The sequence below is a fragment of the Brassica napus genome, chromosome A5 (genome assembly GCF_020379485.1).
Source record: "Brassica napus cultivar Da-Ae chromosome A5, Da-Ae, whole genome shotgun sequence".
Classification (NCBI taxonomy): Eukaryota; Viridiplantae; Streptophyta; class Magnoliopsida; order Brassicales; family Brassicaceae; genus Brassica; species Brassica napus.
This window is the reverse complement of record NC_063438.1, coordinates 9,274,714-9,292,271: the sequence shown is the minus strand read 5'-3', so window position 1 is coordinate 9,292,271 and position 17,558 is coordinate 9,274,714. Positions and strand designations below refer to the sequence as shown.

The window sequence follows — 17,558 nt, the reverse complement described above, 5'->3', positions numbered from 1 at the left end:
GTTTTGGTTTTTAAGCTTGGTATGGTTCGGTTCGTGGTTTTGAATAAATGTTTTCAAACTTATACACTATCTTAATAGAAATTCGTTTAAAAATATATTTAATTACGAAACCAAACCCGCGCTTATCAAACGCGGGTCAAAATTTAGTTTTCTTTGTTTTACAATTCCTCTCTGAATTCATTTTTTTTTGCTTTGTATTTCTTTTTAATTTTTCTTGGTTCTTCAGATTGTATGTCAATGGAAAATAATAAGTTTATATAAAAATATTTACTTATTTTGTTTAATGCCATAAATTTAACATCAAATTATAAAAAAAAGTATTTTAGGTCGATGGTTTAAATTATATAATTATTAAAATTTATTTCGAATTTTTAATTGATATTGGTCAATTTATTAATAAAAATATAAAACTAAAATCAGTTATTTTAACTAACATCATTTTGCAAAACGATGTAAATCTTAATATCATTTATTTGAATTGATACACATTGATATCACTATAATGTTGATGTAAATATTTGATATTTTTGCATCAGTTACTAATAAAATGATGTTAATTATTTGCATCACCACTTTCAGAATCATTTAAATAAGTGATACAAAATTATATTACATCATTTAAAAGTAATACAAATATTAGAAATAAATGATGCTAGACTATCTTTTTTTTGTAGTGATTTATTTTATTGTATTTGTACTTGTAAAACTGAAAGTTCGCACATCTTTTAAAGAACTTGGTACCCAAGATTTGAACTTCTCATAAGAACACAACAAATAGTAATTTGGAAATGGTAAGGAAGATCAAATCATAATTACTCTCCATACATATTGGACAACTTATAGTTCCATGAATCCATTGATCTATGCAAGGAAAATGGAAGGTATGCCCACATACAAGAGAGCATATCCTGTTTACTGGGTAGTTCTCCAAGCATATAGTACACATCACGTTTTCTTCTTCGGCCGTTGGAAGCCTAATCGTTCCTTCAAGGTTTGTGATGATAAGGTCGACATCCAGTCTCTCTGTTGCGGTGGGATTGTAGTCAGTGATGCTAATAGTTATATCAAGGTCACCTGTTCTGTTGTTTTTGCTAGCTAAAAGTTCGTTCATGACATACTGGCTAGTGTCATGAATAATCATGGTTGAGTCGGGGTGGTGGATCTCACGTATTGGTAGGTTAACATGAACCCCATGTTCTATGTAGTGGAGTCACTAAAATGTCCTTGATTGTTGATTATAGACGGCAGCTCGAAAGAAATGAGTGATTGTTGTGTTGTTGGTCTGTGGATGAAGACGTGTAGCGTCCACCGTGGTACCACACCCAAATGGGTGGTGGGTGGTGCTGTGTGAGAGGTTATAAGAAAGGAGGGGAACGTTATTCATAATTTCTATACTTTTGGCTGTTCTTGGTTGAATGCAGCGTAAGCTGCCATTGGTGTATCTTATAGGAGTTGTCTTTTAGAATTTTATTTGAAAGGGTTCTTGTAACCAGCTGTTTTAATGGCCACTAGACCTTGACCCGCCCGACCGGGCGGGTATTTATTTTTTGTTTTTAGTTTTTTTTTTTGTTTATATTAAATGACGTATTTGTAATATTAAAACATAAATTCATATTGAAAATTAATCTTTATAGTTATAATAAAAATAAAAATTAAAAGTTTAATAAAATATTCTGATATAAATTTTAAATTTCGTAATTAAAATAATATAGAGGCGGTCATATTTTTTTCAATTTCAAAATCTAAGCTTCCTTAAAGACAAAGAAAATAAATTTATAAATACATAAAATATATAAACTTATTTGGAACTATAATTTCAATTAAAAGAAATTTGTTAAAGAAAAATAATCTTACTGTTGTTATTTATTTCTAGAGCTTGACCCGTGACCGTATAAATATTTGCTTTCACTTTAATTTTTTCTTTGTACTAATGGTATAATATATATATGTAAATTAAAATATATTACATAACTGTTAATATAATATTTTTAAACATAACAATTTTATTTATTACTTTGAATAATTATATTTTGTGATTTTAATCGTCTATTATATCACAATGTATCATATAAACAAATCCAATATTTATAACTAATTGGACTTATATTATGAAAGCATTATACTAATATATGAATAAACTATTTTATATTTTATTTATATGTTATATAAATTGATTATGATGTGTGATTTTTTATTTTATTATTTATTACCTATAAATGTTAAAAATATTGAGTATGTTAATACGAAATATATTAGGAAATTTATTTTGGTTATGATTTGATAAAGGAAATCTATTATTTAAATTTTGGAAAGATATTAAATGCTTAAATCTATGATTTAAATTAGGAAAAGACAAGCATGCTTAAATATAGGTTCAATAAATATCTCAACGGCATTCTAATGTAAATAAGTAGTAAAACTAAGGGGTATTTCTATTTTGTACTTCTGTTTTAATAAAGTAGATTTAATTATAGGTGTTTTATGTATGTCAATTTTTTTTATGATGTATCGCAGTATTTGTTGTCTTTTAATTATGATACTATATTAATATGGAATGTTGTTTTGATGTGAAGTTTTACGAAATCTAAATATATATTTTTGAATAAATTAATGTGGCGGAAGGAAAGTCAAAAATTAGAAAAAGAATTTAGCAAGAGTAAAATATAATACTTGTTTAGTGTTCTGATGTTATAGGTTCAGTATGGTTATTATCAGTAGAAATAAGTTTAACGCGGTGTGGCCGTGTTTGGTTTTTATTTATGAAATCATAATGTCGTTTTCTGAAATATGTAATTTTAGGTATTATAGCTGTTCTATTTAAATCATTTTTTTTGTTTTTGGTGTTGTTTGGTTTTATATAGTATTCATATTTGTTTGCTTGGAATGAAGGCATTGTATTGTGAGTATGAAAATATTTATTTAAGTACATAAGCTGCTTAGTACATAATAGTGGCTGCATTATTAATGTAAATATTGAGATTGAATAACAGTTTTTCAAATTTTCAAATAAAGTATACAAACTTAGTCATTTGCTTGTACAAATAGGAATCAGCGCATCTCGTCTTGATGTTGGTTGGGTGGCATAGAATTTTTTCCTTGGTTGCTTGTAATATTTTTGTAACAGGAGAGTCTTCTAACTCGGACGCCATGCAATGTTTTTTTTAATTTGTTTCCAACATTTATCTCCTACCTTATGGTTTTCTTTCCAAGCAATTTTGTCAAAGTACTTTTGGCCGATGTCATTCTCTCCTCTGCATATCATGATTATTCCATATAAATATATTGCATCTTCATATGATCCTTCTGCGGATGCTTGTATATGTTGGAGGCCGGTTGAAGTGTTGTTTTTTCAAAATATTCTTGAATGCCTTTGCCATAGTGAGCTTCTATATTACCTGCTGTTAAACATTTGGTCATGAGATCATGATACCTGTTTAGAGATGCTATCGGATGGATGGTCAATGGTTTGATTCTTAATCTCTGTTAAGCTAGATGGGCTTCCAACCTAAAACTAATTGGTGCTAAGTGGAGTGGCCCATCCATCTTATATATTACTAAGGATCCCTTCCAATATCCGATGTGAGACATTTATCCCTAATACGCCCTCTCGAGATGATGGCTCTTTGAGCGTCAATCTCGGAATGTTCGGGCAAGGATCGATGGGCCAACTTTGGACCAGATCGATGTGGATCGGGCTCTGATACCATGTTAAGTTAGATGGGCTTCCAACCTAAAACCAATTGGTGCTAAGTGTAAGAATATTTTATATTCTATGTGACCTATGTATCTATTGGTTTAATATAAAGTTCAAGTTCATATTAATGTTTTTAGATTCTAATATAAAAGACGATACCGTGATGGATCGGTTTCGATTAATGAGTTAGAATCTGGGTGTATTGATAACCCTCCTACTTTACCTTATATATATAAATGTCCTTAATCTCATGATCATATATATGTATATGTAAATGGTAATAATAATGGAATATGTTACCATAGATTTAATATATATGAGATGATACATTATTTAGCACTTGTGCGGTTAAAATAATGAAGGGTTGCATTGAAGTATTATCTGAGAGTTGCGTTGGTTAAGACACATCTCTTTGATTATTATAAAAGTGACTTGTACATTGTTTGAGTTGTACGTAAGAAAAAGTCTCTCTAAAACACAAAACAACAATACTGATTATCAAAAGGAGAGATTAAGGAAGGTTTGGGATTTCTTGTCCATCAAGGAAATCACCAAAGAGAAGGTTAAAGAGGAGAAGATCAATTGGTGGAATTGCATCCTAGCATGGATCAAGGTTAGTGCTTCTACTTTCTTTAGAAACATGTTAGGATTGAATTAAGGCAAATCTAGATTAGGTCTTGGTGTAGATTTCATAATTGAAATCATAAAATTAATTAACATGTGGTATCAAAGCCAACTAGATTTGTTTAATTCACCGTTAATGAACGTATGGCGTCAAGCGTGTGTTCATGATCGTTGTTGCGCTAAAAATTCTGAATGCAATAGAAAGTCGCTCGTAATTGTTTAGAAGTAACTAACGTAGCATGCATGATTAAGTGATTCTGGAATTTTGTCAACATGTGCATTCGTGAGTTTGTCTTTTGCATCATGCGGTAGATTTTACGGTTGTAATCATTAAGGCACATGCATAAATTAATTATTTCAATCTAGAATAAATTCTCTTTTGTTCATGAACATATACGGTATCAACCGTTTTAAAGAGTGTTCATGAGATTTGTTTTAAATCACAGTAATTAATTTGGCCTTAAAATAAGGCATCGTAAGAGAAAAGAACATATATAATGATTTGGTATCACAAGATCAAATACGTTATTCTCGTAATGATTTACGATGGCATATGCTTTTACGTGTATGGAATCTTTGATAGCATATGCATAAACCGTTAGCACATGGCAATTCATTTAGTGTGCATAAACGTGAATTATCTATCAAAGCAAATGCATATTTGATTTAATTAATATGATATGTTGTAACTGTCATGTTTTGGTTAATGGTGTTTTCGTCAACGCCAACGCCATCGAACATAAGACAACGATACGACATAATTAAATATGTGCTAACTAAAAGTTTACCATCCAAGGCGTTCAATGGCCATGTAGAACGTATGGGTATTATAGATAAGGCTTTGCTATTTTAGTATGGGATGCTCATTATATATTTGACACTGAGAATTCACATAAAGTTATGTTTCTGATTTATTTATTATGTTATCATTAAAGTATGTGTATACACTTATGGTTTATAGATAACATATGGTTGGTTTGAGAAATAAAAGTTCTTCTCATATAAGGATTGATATAAAATTAGAATTGATTTGTGATACATGGAAGGGACTCTGTCGTTTAATGGCATACAACCGCCATGATTCGATCAATCCAAATTTTAGTAAAGATCAAGTGAACTTGATATAAAAGTGCACATTAAAGTTATTGAACCCTTAAGTCGATACAAAGGTCAAGTGGGAGAATGTAAGAATATTTTATATTCTATGTGACCTATGTATCTATTGGTTTAATATAAAGTTCAAGTTCATATTAATGTTTTTAGATTCTAATATAAAAGACGATACCGTGATGGATCGGTTTTGATTAATGAGTTAGAATCTGGGTGTATTGATAACCCTCCTACTTTACCTTATATATATAAATGTCCTTAATCTCATGATCATATATATGTATATGTAAATGGTAATAATAATGGAATATGTTACCATAGATTTAATATATATGAGATGATACATTATTTAGCACTTGTGCGGTTAAAATAATGAAGGGTTGCATTGAAGTATTATCCGAGAGTTGCGTTGGTTAAGACACATCTCTTTGATTATTATAAAAGTGACTTGTACATTGTTTGACTTGTACGTAAGAAAAAGTCTCTCTAAAACACAAAACAACAATACTGATTATCAAAAGGAGAGATTAAGGAAGGTTTGGGATTTCTTGTCCATCAAGAAAATCACCAAAGAGAAGGTTAAAGAGGAGAAGATCAATTGGTGGAATTGCATCCAAGCATGGATCAAGGTTAGTGCTTCTACTTTCTTTAGAAACATGTTAGGATTGAATTAAGGCAAATCTAGATTAGGTCTTGGTGTAGATTTCATAATTGAAATCATAAAATTAATTAACATGTGGTATCAGAGCCAACTAGATTTGTTTAATTCACCGTTAATGAACGTATGGCGTCAAGCGTGTGTTCATGATCGTTGTTGCGCTAAAAATTCTGAATGCAATAGAAAGTCGCTCGTAATTGTTTAGAAGTAACTAACGTAGCATGCATGATTAAGTGATCAGCTGTAACATTTTTTTGTTTTATGGAACATGAGATACTTTTGTCATCAAGTAATTAAAAAAACTCCTTCTCGTGAACAGTTCTAAACATGTATCTTGGAATGCAAGTCACGAATTCGTGTTAAGAAAACGTCTCAAAGCACTCGTGTATAATCTCTGGGCGTGAAAAAGCATAAAAATCCAAATCGAAACCAATGTAAATAGAAAACAGAAGCCCAAAATCAAAAAGCAAAACCCAATTCAAAAACATCAGCGAATGATAGGATGACGCATGACGAAAAATATCCCAAAGAGAGAAAAAATTCTACTTTATTAGTAAAAATACCATTTAAGCTTTCGAATAATAAACTAAAATATTCAAAAAATAATACAATATTGTGATCATCCAGAAAATGGTCGAATGGAACTGCTTGCAAATAGGGGTATCAATTGGATTGTCCATGTCCAAATGGGCTTGTCCAGTTGGACAATCTCATTTCTTGGACATTTATGGTCGAAGCTCGAATAGTTTTATACTTTTGTTAGAATTATTTTTTGTGATTTTACCAAAAAAGTAACTTCACCTTTTTAGTGGCAAACACATGATTTCAATGGATTTTACGGTTCTGGAAAAAACACCATTTACATATTTGACGGAAAACCGTATTTTGCGGTTTTGGCAGGAAAATTTGATTTTACGGTTTTAGCAGAAAACATGATTTACGGTTTGGGCGGGAAAACATAATTTTACGGGTTTGGTGGAAAACATGATTTTGCGATATTGGCGGGAAAACATGTTTTTGCAATTTTGGCGGAAAAACGTGTTTTTGCGGTTTGGCGGGAAAACACGATTTTGTAATTTTGGCGGGAAAACGTGTTTTTGCGGTTTGGCGGAAAAATGTATTTTTGCGGTTTGGCGGAAAATGTGTTTTTGCAGTTTGGCGGAAAAACGTGATTTTGCAGTTTGGCGGGAAAACGTGTTTTTTGCAATTTCTGCAGGACACATATTTTTTTTTTTTGCGGTTTGGCGAAAAACATGATTTTGTGATTTTGACGGAAAAATGTGTTTTTCCAGTTTTGGTGGAAAAACATGATTTTGTGGTTTTGTTTTTTTTTGTCATCAGATTTTGCGGTTTTGGCGTAAAAAGTGCTTTTGCGATTTCGATTTTGGCAAAAAATATAATTTTGCGGTTTTGGTGAAAAAACATGATTTTGCGATTTTGGTGGGAAAACATATTTTTTATTCATGATTTTGATTTCTATTTTTTCTCAACTTCAAAACCCTAAATTTTTGGTTAAATTTGGTTTTAGCTCATTTGGACTACCAACCCTTTGGAGCTTACCATATCAAGACCATTTTAATTTGGACTGAGTTAGGCCATGGTCATCAGACCCAATTGCCACCCCTACTTGCAAACGCTCCTTTTGTCTCATCTTGATCTGGAAAGATAGAAAATCATTCTTCTTTAAAGGACTTTGAGTCCAACCTTCACAAGATCAGTTTATGAGGAAGTTGCATCACTGGTTTCTAATGAAATCTATGGAAAAAAAGGAACTTGATTTGGAAAGAAAAAAGCGGATCATCTTTGGCTGGAAACCTCCTCCTCTTACTTGGCTTCAGTGTAACAATATTGGCCTTGCCTTGGACAAACAGCGTAATGAATGTAGAATTTCTTGGATTCTCAGTTACCATGAAGGCAAAGTGTTACTACATGGATGAGGTCTTTTACCAACACCCTTATCAAGTCGGACGCTTCTTATGAAAGTTGAAACTGGGATACTGATAGTATGAAGAACTTTCATTTTGATTCCATCATCTTTGCAAGTAAAGATCACAACATTGTAAGTGCCATCTCCAAACCTTCTGATTGGCCCTCTCTTAAATTTTACTCTAGTAAGCTTCTCTTAAGGATTGAAGATTTTTTGAATTGGCGTCTCAACCTCGTCAAATTATTAAAGGAACGTTCCTCATAGCAGATAGTGTAATCAAGGAGGATCAGTTTCAATCTTATACTGATGTGGGTTATCTAGTTTGGCTTAGAGCGCTCTTTTCTTAAGTCTTTTAATCTGGTTTATCCCCTGTTGTTGTGTTTGATTTGCTATGATACCATTTGTACTAGACTATATAATCAGTTAATGAAATGATAGTATTTTTATTGCTAAAAAAAAAGATTATCCAGAAAAAGGTTGTAGAAGAAACAAGAAGGTACATTGCATTTTAGGTTTAGACCTAGAAACTCTTAGAAACTTGAGATTATCAATTGTGACTTATATCCGTCATTTTTTCTTTTAATCTGGAAGTTTTACAATTTAGGTTTTGCTTGAAAACGAACTCTCTTTATTTTCGTGGTTGTCCTGTATTTGTTGCAAATTCTCTGACGAGGGAGGAAATGCTGGAAATGCTTACTGTGGATACCTAGGGAAGGGCGTAGTAAGCCACAAAATGCTTCTGGAGTTAAAAATAAGAATAGATCTGGAGATTTCCGAATATGTTAACCTTTTGAACTGCTGCGTTTCAATATGGTGACACATAGGCACCTTCAATCATCTTTGGTGCCTAGTTTCTCTTCCATTGTAGCAACTGGGGTGTGTGTTGAAAAGCATAATGGTATCTGTAGAAGGGTCCGGGTACCATGTTTCACTGTCTTGGGTGAGATCCATGCTATCTGCTCGTTTTGGAGTTCCTCCGCTGGTTCTCTGGTGGTGGTGCATCTGCGGTGTTTCCCTGGTGGCTTCGCGTTTGGTGTGGTGTGTAATTGTGGCATGTTGCATATGTGAGTTTGCCTCTGACTCTGTTGTGGTATGCTCGTTGTCCCTTAGATTTTCATGGTGCAGGTTGTGCGGCTCTCTCTAACTCGCTCTTCTCCAAATAATCACATCAATTATGTGGGTTTTTAGGAGGCTTCTTCGAATCAGGTGTTTTTTGGAAAGTTTGTCAACGGGTAATTTAGCTTAACTGGCTTGGTGTTTCCGGAGGATGGGTCGTTTTCATGTCCAGTTCTCTATATGAGTCCTCGATTTATGAGTGTACACGATCACATTGAAACGTTCTTAAGGCAGCAAACCTGGTTTGAGAACTTGCTTAATACATAAAAAAAAGCATGTTCTTGCCGTGGCAGCATGAGTTGGTCTCTTTGAATTTTATTTCTAATAATGAGTTCTTGTTGTTCTTGTCTGTAGATTGTAGTCAAGAGACTCAAGGCATGGAGTAGCGAACAAGAGACAGATTTTGATATAGAGTTTCAGAAAGATAAAGATTCTTTTAGCTCCATTGTGTATGAACCATTGCACAAGAGGATAGATGAATAACATCAAAGACAAACTCAAGATAACTAATATCTTTTCTTTTTTTGTAACACAGATAACTAATATCTAATAAGCAAAAGAACCACTATAAAAAATCAGAGCTCTACCACAATCCTTATAATGAGACAACTTAAAGGGCCAAACAATTATATAAGCTTCACGTCCTCTATACGGTCTAGAAAAGTGAAAACTTTATTACCCTTAAACTTTCGCGTTTCTCGGACTTCAACTCTTCTGATAGTTTTCCTCTCGAGATTGCAGCAATAAACATAAAAAGGGTCGCATACATAGCCTGGAAATAACACAATTTCATTTGTACTAGTCACACCCACAGAGTAAAACTTGTCCTCTCTAACTTCATTCCTCGAAATGAGAAACTTGCAAGTATGCTTCGACCATTCTTGCTTTCCAGGGTCTTGTAGAACCCACATGTCAAAACTTATAATTGCTTCAGCAATAGCATAAATATAATACCTTTCCACCATAAGTGAAGCCAATTTTCCGTTGTAGTTTATCAGAGTTGTTATAGGATGCACTGCTCCCATGGAACTTTCCCTAACTCTAATGAACTTGTATTTCTCAGATCTTACGTCAAAGCACACAATCATAGAAGCATTTGAAAAGGCTTCAGAAGCTCTGTAGTACAAAACACCACTGAAGCATAGACATGTACCAGAACTAGGAGAATGAGGTGTACCACATTCAATCCTTCTCCATGATATTTTATCAGTTTCTACTGTCAGAACATGATATGAATATGAAATGTTTGTGATAAGAGCAAGTTTTATTTCTAGATCTCAAGTAAATATCAAGATGATGTATATACAAATACTCAAATAACTAGGTTAAGACCCGCGCCTTGCGCCGGATGAACATTATATATAAAAATTATTTTATGTATTAAATATTTTTACATATTATGAATAATAAATATATATTGAATAATTAAAAGTCGGTAACTATTAGATATATAATTAAATTGGTGTGAACATATAAATCAATTTTATTAATCCAAAAAATATTTTTTTTATATTTGATAGGATAAGTAATTAAATTTAAATGATACTAACATACATAGTATATTTTAGTATTTTTTAATATTAATGTCTATTAAATGATGATTTCTACTCATATATTTTTTTGATCATATGTATCTTTTATATAAAAAAATTTAAATACTGATAACAAAATTTTCATTGTGAGATTAATAGTTTTAGTAATTTATATTTTTTTAAAAATAAGTTGTCAATGTTCGTTCAAAACTTTTATCAAAAAATTGTTCAAAGTATTGAAACTAAAATATATATGTATTTTATATGGTTTATAGTTTAATTTAAAAAAATATATATATATATATATATTAATATAATTAATTAAATTAGACTTTTTACTTATATAATTTTGTAATCATTTGGTCATTGTGGTTGTTTAATTTATTTAATAGTTTTAAATTAAAAAATATGATAGAAGATACACTATTTTTTATCAAATCTTTATTATCCAAAATCATTAATTGCCATATATATTTTAGCCACATAGGGGTGGGCACTTTACCCGATATCCGAAGTGGCACCCGAACCCGATCCGAAAAACCCGAACCGAAATCCGAACCGAAGTAGCAAAATACCCGAACGGGTATTGAATAAGAAGAGATTGGATATCCGAACCCGAACGGATAATACCCGAACCCGAATGGATATCCGAAGATAACCGAACATATGTATAATTAACCCTATATTTCTAGTTTACATCTTTCATTTTATATAAAATATTTATATTGACACTATACATACTTTAAGTTTATATGATATACATACAATTACGGAAAAAATAATTTGCTACTCACTTAAAATGCATGTCAAGTTTTTTATTTCAAAAATTAACAAAAAGTTACATCCAATTTTTTTTTTAAAAATAACTAAATTTATGCATTTTTAGTTTTAAAATGTTATGTCCAAATCTATTAACCATTCAATCTATTAAAAATAAAAAATTAGTTGACAGAAAGTTATATTTTTAAATACAAGAAATTTGAGAAAGAAAAATTTAATTTTTTTTTTCAAAATCTAAATATCCGAACCCGATCCGAAATAACCGAATCCGAACTAAAAATACCCGAACCCGACCCGAAGTACAGAAATACCCGAATGGATTTTACACCTCTATACCGAAATACCCGAAAATCCGAAATACCCGACCCGAACCCGAACAGGTACCCGAACGCCCACCCCTATAGCCACATTAGGCAATTCCGTAAATTTTATTTAAGGAAATAATAAAGTACATTAATAATGAATTTATTGTTAGTTTAATAAAAAGCTTATTATATAATTAGATGGACCAACATATTTCTCTAATGATTCTAAGAATCATCCTAGTGATGACACATGGCTACAAAAATAAGTTGTAATGCTTCTCAAATAATATATAGGGGATGTTCATTTGGACACAGTAGCATCAATATCTTGATAATGTATCTCGATGCAAAATCTATAGTATTTCGCATATCTGATATTTGAGATACAAAAATATAGAGTTTAAATGCAAAATCAGCATATTAAAATTTAAAATATTTCACTCAATACAAATATAAAATTAACTAGATTAATTATTGTAATTATTAGATAATATATTCTTTTTTTCTTAAGCGAAGTAATTTTTTTCTTGGCAAAACAGTAAACTAGAGATTTTCTGCTAAAACAACAATTAAGTTTCTCCATTAAAATCGTAAAATCGAGTTTTCTAGCCAAAATGACAAAGTTGAATTGTTTTGCCAAAACCATAAAATTAGAATTTCTTACCAAAACCAAAATTCAAGTTTTCTCGCCAAAATCAAAATTTTCATCAAAGTGGAAATTAAGTTTTCTCGCCAAAACCGCAAAGATTGGGGGGTTTTCACCAAAACCTACAAAATCATATTTTTCGCAAACCCGGAAAATCTCTTTTTTTCTGCCAAAAACACAAATTAAGTTTTTTCGCCAAAACCGAAAAATAAAGTTTTCTCACCAACACTACAAAATTGAGTTTTTCGTCAAAACCGCAAAATCCGATTTTTTTCACCAAAATTGCAAAATTGGCTAGACCGCTAAATTTGATTTTCTCACCAAAACAGTAAAATCAAAGTTATTTTACAAAAAAATCATAAAATTGGATTTTCTCTCCAAAACCATAAAGTCGGGATTTCCTGCTAAAATAGTAAAATCGAGATTTCCCGCCAAAACCGCAAATCAGAGTTTTTCCGCTAAAATAGCAATATTGGCTTTTCTACCAAAACGACAAATAAGATTTTTCCACAAAAACGTAAAAAAAAACTTTCTCGTCAAAACATCAAAATCAGATTTCTCCCACCATAACCGCAAATTAGGTTTTTCTGGCAAAACAACATAATTGACTTTTCTTGCTTAAAATATCCGCCAAAATTACAAAATCAGGGCTTTCTCCTAAACCGCTAAATCGGATTTTCCCGGCAAAACAACATAATTGACTTTTCTCGTCTATACTATTTTCCACCAGAATTACAAAGGATTTTCTCCAAAACCACAAAATCAGTTTTAAATTGAAAAAACAAGTTTTTCATCAAAATTCCAAAATAACATTTTCTGTAAAAATAACAAAATCATGTTAAATTAACAAAATCATGTTCTCGTATTGACAATTTAATTTGAAAATTATTTATATAAAACAATATTTTGTTACCAATATAATTTTAAAAATATTTCTGTAAATATACTTATTTTTCATTATTATAGTATAAATCATATTTTTTAGTATTTCCAATTAGTAGCATTCAATTGATATTATTAAATTAACAAACTAACAAATTTAGCATATAAATATAAATACTAACTACGAAAACGAATAACATTTAGATGAACATGTTAAGTATTCAGATGTTGCATCCAAATACAAAAACATTAAATTATATATTTTTAATTTGATTCTAATAACCAAATTTACATATACCTTGAGATTTTCACATATAAAAGAACTAAAAAAATGATTAGTTGTCATGAGCCATTGTCATCAACAGGTCATAAAAAGCAAAGCTTTAAAATTTAAAATAATAAATTTAATATATAGATAACACCTAATTATCTTTGATAATATACTATTTATTAAATAACCATATATATGTAGATATGTACAATCATCATTCACACTAATATTTTAATAATATTATAATTTTCAAATTAAAAACAGCTCGACATCCCCATTAAAATTCAAAGGCGACAAAAGCCAACCGGGTTTTAAATAATAGAGAGAGAGAGAGATTCTATACTAAATATTCGTTTCTCTTCTTCAAGAAGTAAAAAAAAAAAAAAGTTCATTACAACGAGATTTGAGTACCAAAGGAGTTTCCTTTGCTTTACTGTTATATTCTCCAGGCAAAAAAGAGGCGTTACCTTTTTTGCTTTAACCCTCTTTCTCTCTGGCATCAACGAGGAAGAGTCTCTACACGAAAGGAGCTATATTTTTTTGTGTGTGTGGGTTTGTTCAAAGATGCAGTTTTCCTGTTGCTTCTGTTGTGGAAAAGGATCTAATGGGTAAGTAGGGTGTATCTTGACTCAACTGATTTGTTGGTTTGTGGGTTTCTTCCCAAGTCTTTCGCTTGGTTTCATCGGTTTTGGTGTTCTTCCTAATCTGGGTTTTGAGATACTTTAGAATGCTTGAGTTTAGGAAGGAGCCTATGCATGTTCAAATTATCTTCTTTAGCTGTTGGAATATTCGGACAAGAACACCCTGTCAGTTTCAGATTTGGTAACAATCATAAGGAGGAGGAAGTGAGAAACTAATGTTTTATTTGTTTTGATGTCACACAGGAGAAAGAAGGTTAAGACTGAACCATCATGGAGGATTTTTACACTGAAGGAACTTCACGCAGCCACGAACAGTTTTAATTATGATAACAAACTCGGCGAAGGTCGATTTGGTAGTGTGTATTGGGGTCAGCTCTCGTCTGGATCTCAGGTATCTTTGATCTTTAAAAGTCTTGTCCATTGTACAGATTGGTCTCTTTGATTTTCATTTCTAATAATGAGTTAATGTTCTTGTCTGTAGATTGCAGTCAAGAGACTCAAGGCATGGAGTAGCGGAGAAGAGACAGATTTTGCTGTAGAAGTCGAGATTCTCGCACGTATTCGCCACAAGAATCTATTGAGCCTGCGAGGCTACTGTGCGGAAGGACAAGAGCGACTCTTTGTTTATGAGTACATGCCAAATCTGAGCTTGGTTTCACATCTTCATGGTCTGCATTCCTCTGAGTCACTTCTTGACTGGACCAGGCGGATGAAAATCGCAGTATCCTGTGCTCAGGCTATTGCGTAAAAGTCCTCCAGAATCAAGATACGTTCATATAAATATGGAAACTGATTATTCGTTTTCATTTTGTATAGATACTTACACCATCATGCAACACCTCGGATAGTCCATGGAGATGTTAGAGCAAGCAATGTGCTGCTAGATTCAGAATTTGAAGCTCGTGTTACTGATTTTGGATATGGTAAGCTGATGCCAGATGAAGATGGAGCTACTAAAACCACCAAGGGTGGTAATAACATTGGGTATCTCTCACCAGAATGTATTGAATCAGGAAGAGGGACATATATGGGAGATGTGTATAGTTTCGGTGTTGTTTTGCTTGAGCTTGTAACTGGTAAGAGACCTATAGAAAGGCTAAACCAAACAGTAAAGCGGGGTATTACCGAATGGGTTTTACCTCTGGTTTATGAGAAGAAGTATGGCGACATTGTGGATCCAAGGCTGAATGGGAAGTATGTGGAAGAGGAGCTGAAAAAGCTAGTTTTGGTTGCGCTTATGTGTGCTCAGAGTGAGCCAGAGAAGAGACCAACAATGTCTGAGGTTGTGGACATGCTGATGAATGAATCTAAGGAGAAGATGACTTATCTTGAAGGTACTCCACTCTTCAATAGAAACAATGCAGGGGAAGCTATAGATGAAATCTCTGAAGAGAAGGAACATCAAAAACAAGAACAAGAGTAGATAAAAAACAAAAGTGTCTGTTGTTCGGTTTCACACATTCTTTGTTTCTTTTGTAAGAATATGATTTTGGTTTTTCTTTTTCTTTTTGTTCAATTGTTGATGCTTGAGAGAGCTTGTAGGGGAGTGTAATGTAGTACATATATGGTCTTAACGGAAAGTCTTTTTGATAAAAGCAAACTACTAACACTCATTAAGATTTAGTTGGAGCCTGTATCCAAGACAGGAAGCCTGCAATGCAAAGTGATAGATTTGTCGGTTTGGCGAGTCCCTGGAACCAAGAACTGGAAGATGACAGTCAAGCAAGCACCTTGAGGAGCAATCCCATAGAAAGCCGAGTCTGGTTTGGTTAAATGACACTGAAGGCTCTTTAAGAAGTGCTTAACACTCACCTGCACAGACTGAGCATCTCCTCTTGCAATCGCTCTCTCTGACCGTGCCTGAGCGCTCAAGTTCCTATCCTCAGCAGGAGCCTGAGACTTCTCACCAACAACCGAAAGCCTCTGAAACTCAGAGCCAAGCCTTATCAATGTCGTGGAGGTCTGCACCTGAAGATCACCATGCTTGCTTATCGTAACATTAAGCACATCCCCAACATGTTTCATACGGTCCACAAAGTTCTGTAACTGATTCGGGTCCTGGACCTGAACGAGAGTGGGAGGCAGGTCTTGAGCAGAGTCAAGAGCTGTCTGAAGCTCCACAACTTGAGACCGAGACAGCGGTTTGGAGATGGGAACATCTTGAATGACAGCAGATTTATACCCCTTGGTCTCAAACGTCAAGAAGGGCATTGGTTGCGTACAGTTATGAGGGAGCTTCTTCACAAGCTTGATCTGAAGCCTATTGGAAGCCAACCCGCCGCTGAACTCAGTGCAAATGCTGACACTGCTCTTGACAGCACGGTAGAGAAGAGAAACGTCCAGGGAGAAGGCGATACGGTCGTCGTTCTGGCTGGAGATACGGTAGTCGTCGAAGAGGACGTCGATGCGGAACTGAGCAATGCATTGGACTCCGTCGCCGTTGAGAAGGTTGTGGAGGAAGAACAAGTGGTCTTTGGTGAGGAAGAGGTAACAGGTTTTGCCCATTTTGTCAAACGCGGGAAGGAACCTTCTCTCTAAGAGATTCACTCCGTTTTCAGTGAGAAACGCCTTGAACTTCATCTCTCTCTAGCTAATAATGTGAATGCCATAAACATCTTATGTAAAATTCATATAAACGCAGTAGATTCTCAAAACTACAAGACCAGATTCTACTCTAAAGCAGCTACGGTTACCAAATCGACAGATTATCATCGGAGATCAGTCAATTGAAAACGATTTAGCTAAGTGAATCCATTCTATCAAAACTTAGGTTAAATTGCGAAAGACTATCCTCCATTAAAATCGAGAATTTAGCAAATAGTATGTTCATCAGCTTACCAGAATTTAGAGTTTATTAGATCTGTTGCTTCTGATCGGACTTTTTTCCCGGAAAGGGAAGAGATTATCGGAGAAGAATGATAAGCTAGCAGTACCACTAGCCTTTGTTCAGAAGCGTAGAAGATCACAGAGGAAGCATGAGAGTGGCTGAAGAGGAAGTATGAGTTGAAGTAAAGACTCTGGGGGAGGAAGAGAGTCTTAGTTGAAGAATAATGAATAAGAGTTATACGTTGTCGTATTGTCTTTACATTTGAGTATTTATGTTGAGGAGATGTAAACATTCGCATTATCATAATTGATCATTAAAACCTTATCTAAATTCTTATCCTTTCTTCTAATCTCTCCCTTTTTTCTTGTTACGGATAAGCCTTGTTTATCATTGGTATCAGAGCCCTAAAATCATGCCTCCGAAGCAAGAGACTCACACTGAGAGGATCTCTGCTCTCGAAGGTCAGATCGGTGGTTTCGCAACCGCGATCGATGAGTTACGTGAAGCTACGGCGAAGAGTGAGAAGTCGATTCTGGATGCGTCTG

General features: G+C 33.2%; 2 protein-coding genes across 2 annotated transcripts; one reads left to right on the top strand and one right to left on the bottom strand.

The window, feature by feature from the left end:
- Window positions 1-13,876: 13,876 nt before the first annotated feature.
- On the top strand, window positions 13,877-15,737 carry LOC125609494 (PTI1-like tyrosine-protein kinase At3g15890). The gene is made up of 4 exons (XM_048780971.1): window positions 13,877-14,153; window positions 14,430-14,577; window positions 14,668-14,930; window positions 15,003-15,737. The coding sequence occupies exons 1-4, from the start codon at window positions 14,110-14,112 to the stop codon at window positions 15,607-15,609; spliced, it is 1,062 nt and encodes a 353-aa protein (XP_048636928.1). The 5' UTR covers window positions 13,877-14,109; the 3' UTR covers window positions 15,610-15,737.
- Window positions 15,680-17,347, bottom strand: LOC125609495. Its single transcript, XM_048780972.1, has 2 exons — window positions 17,025-17,347; window positions 15,680-16,776 (listed from the first exon to the last, which is right to left on the bottom strand). Exon 2 carries the CDS (start codon window positions 16,764-16,766, stop codon window positions 15,807-15,809), a length of 960 nt encoding a protein of 319 aa, XP_048636929.1. The 5' UTR covers window positions 16,767-16,776; window positions 17,025-17,347; the 3' UTR covers window positions 15,680-15,806.
- Between the last annotated feature and the right edge of the window lie 211 nt (window positions 17,348-17,558).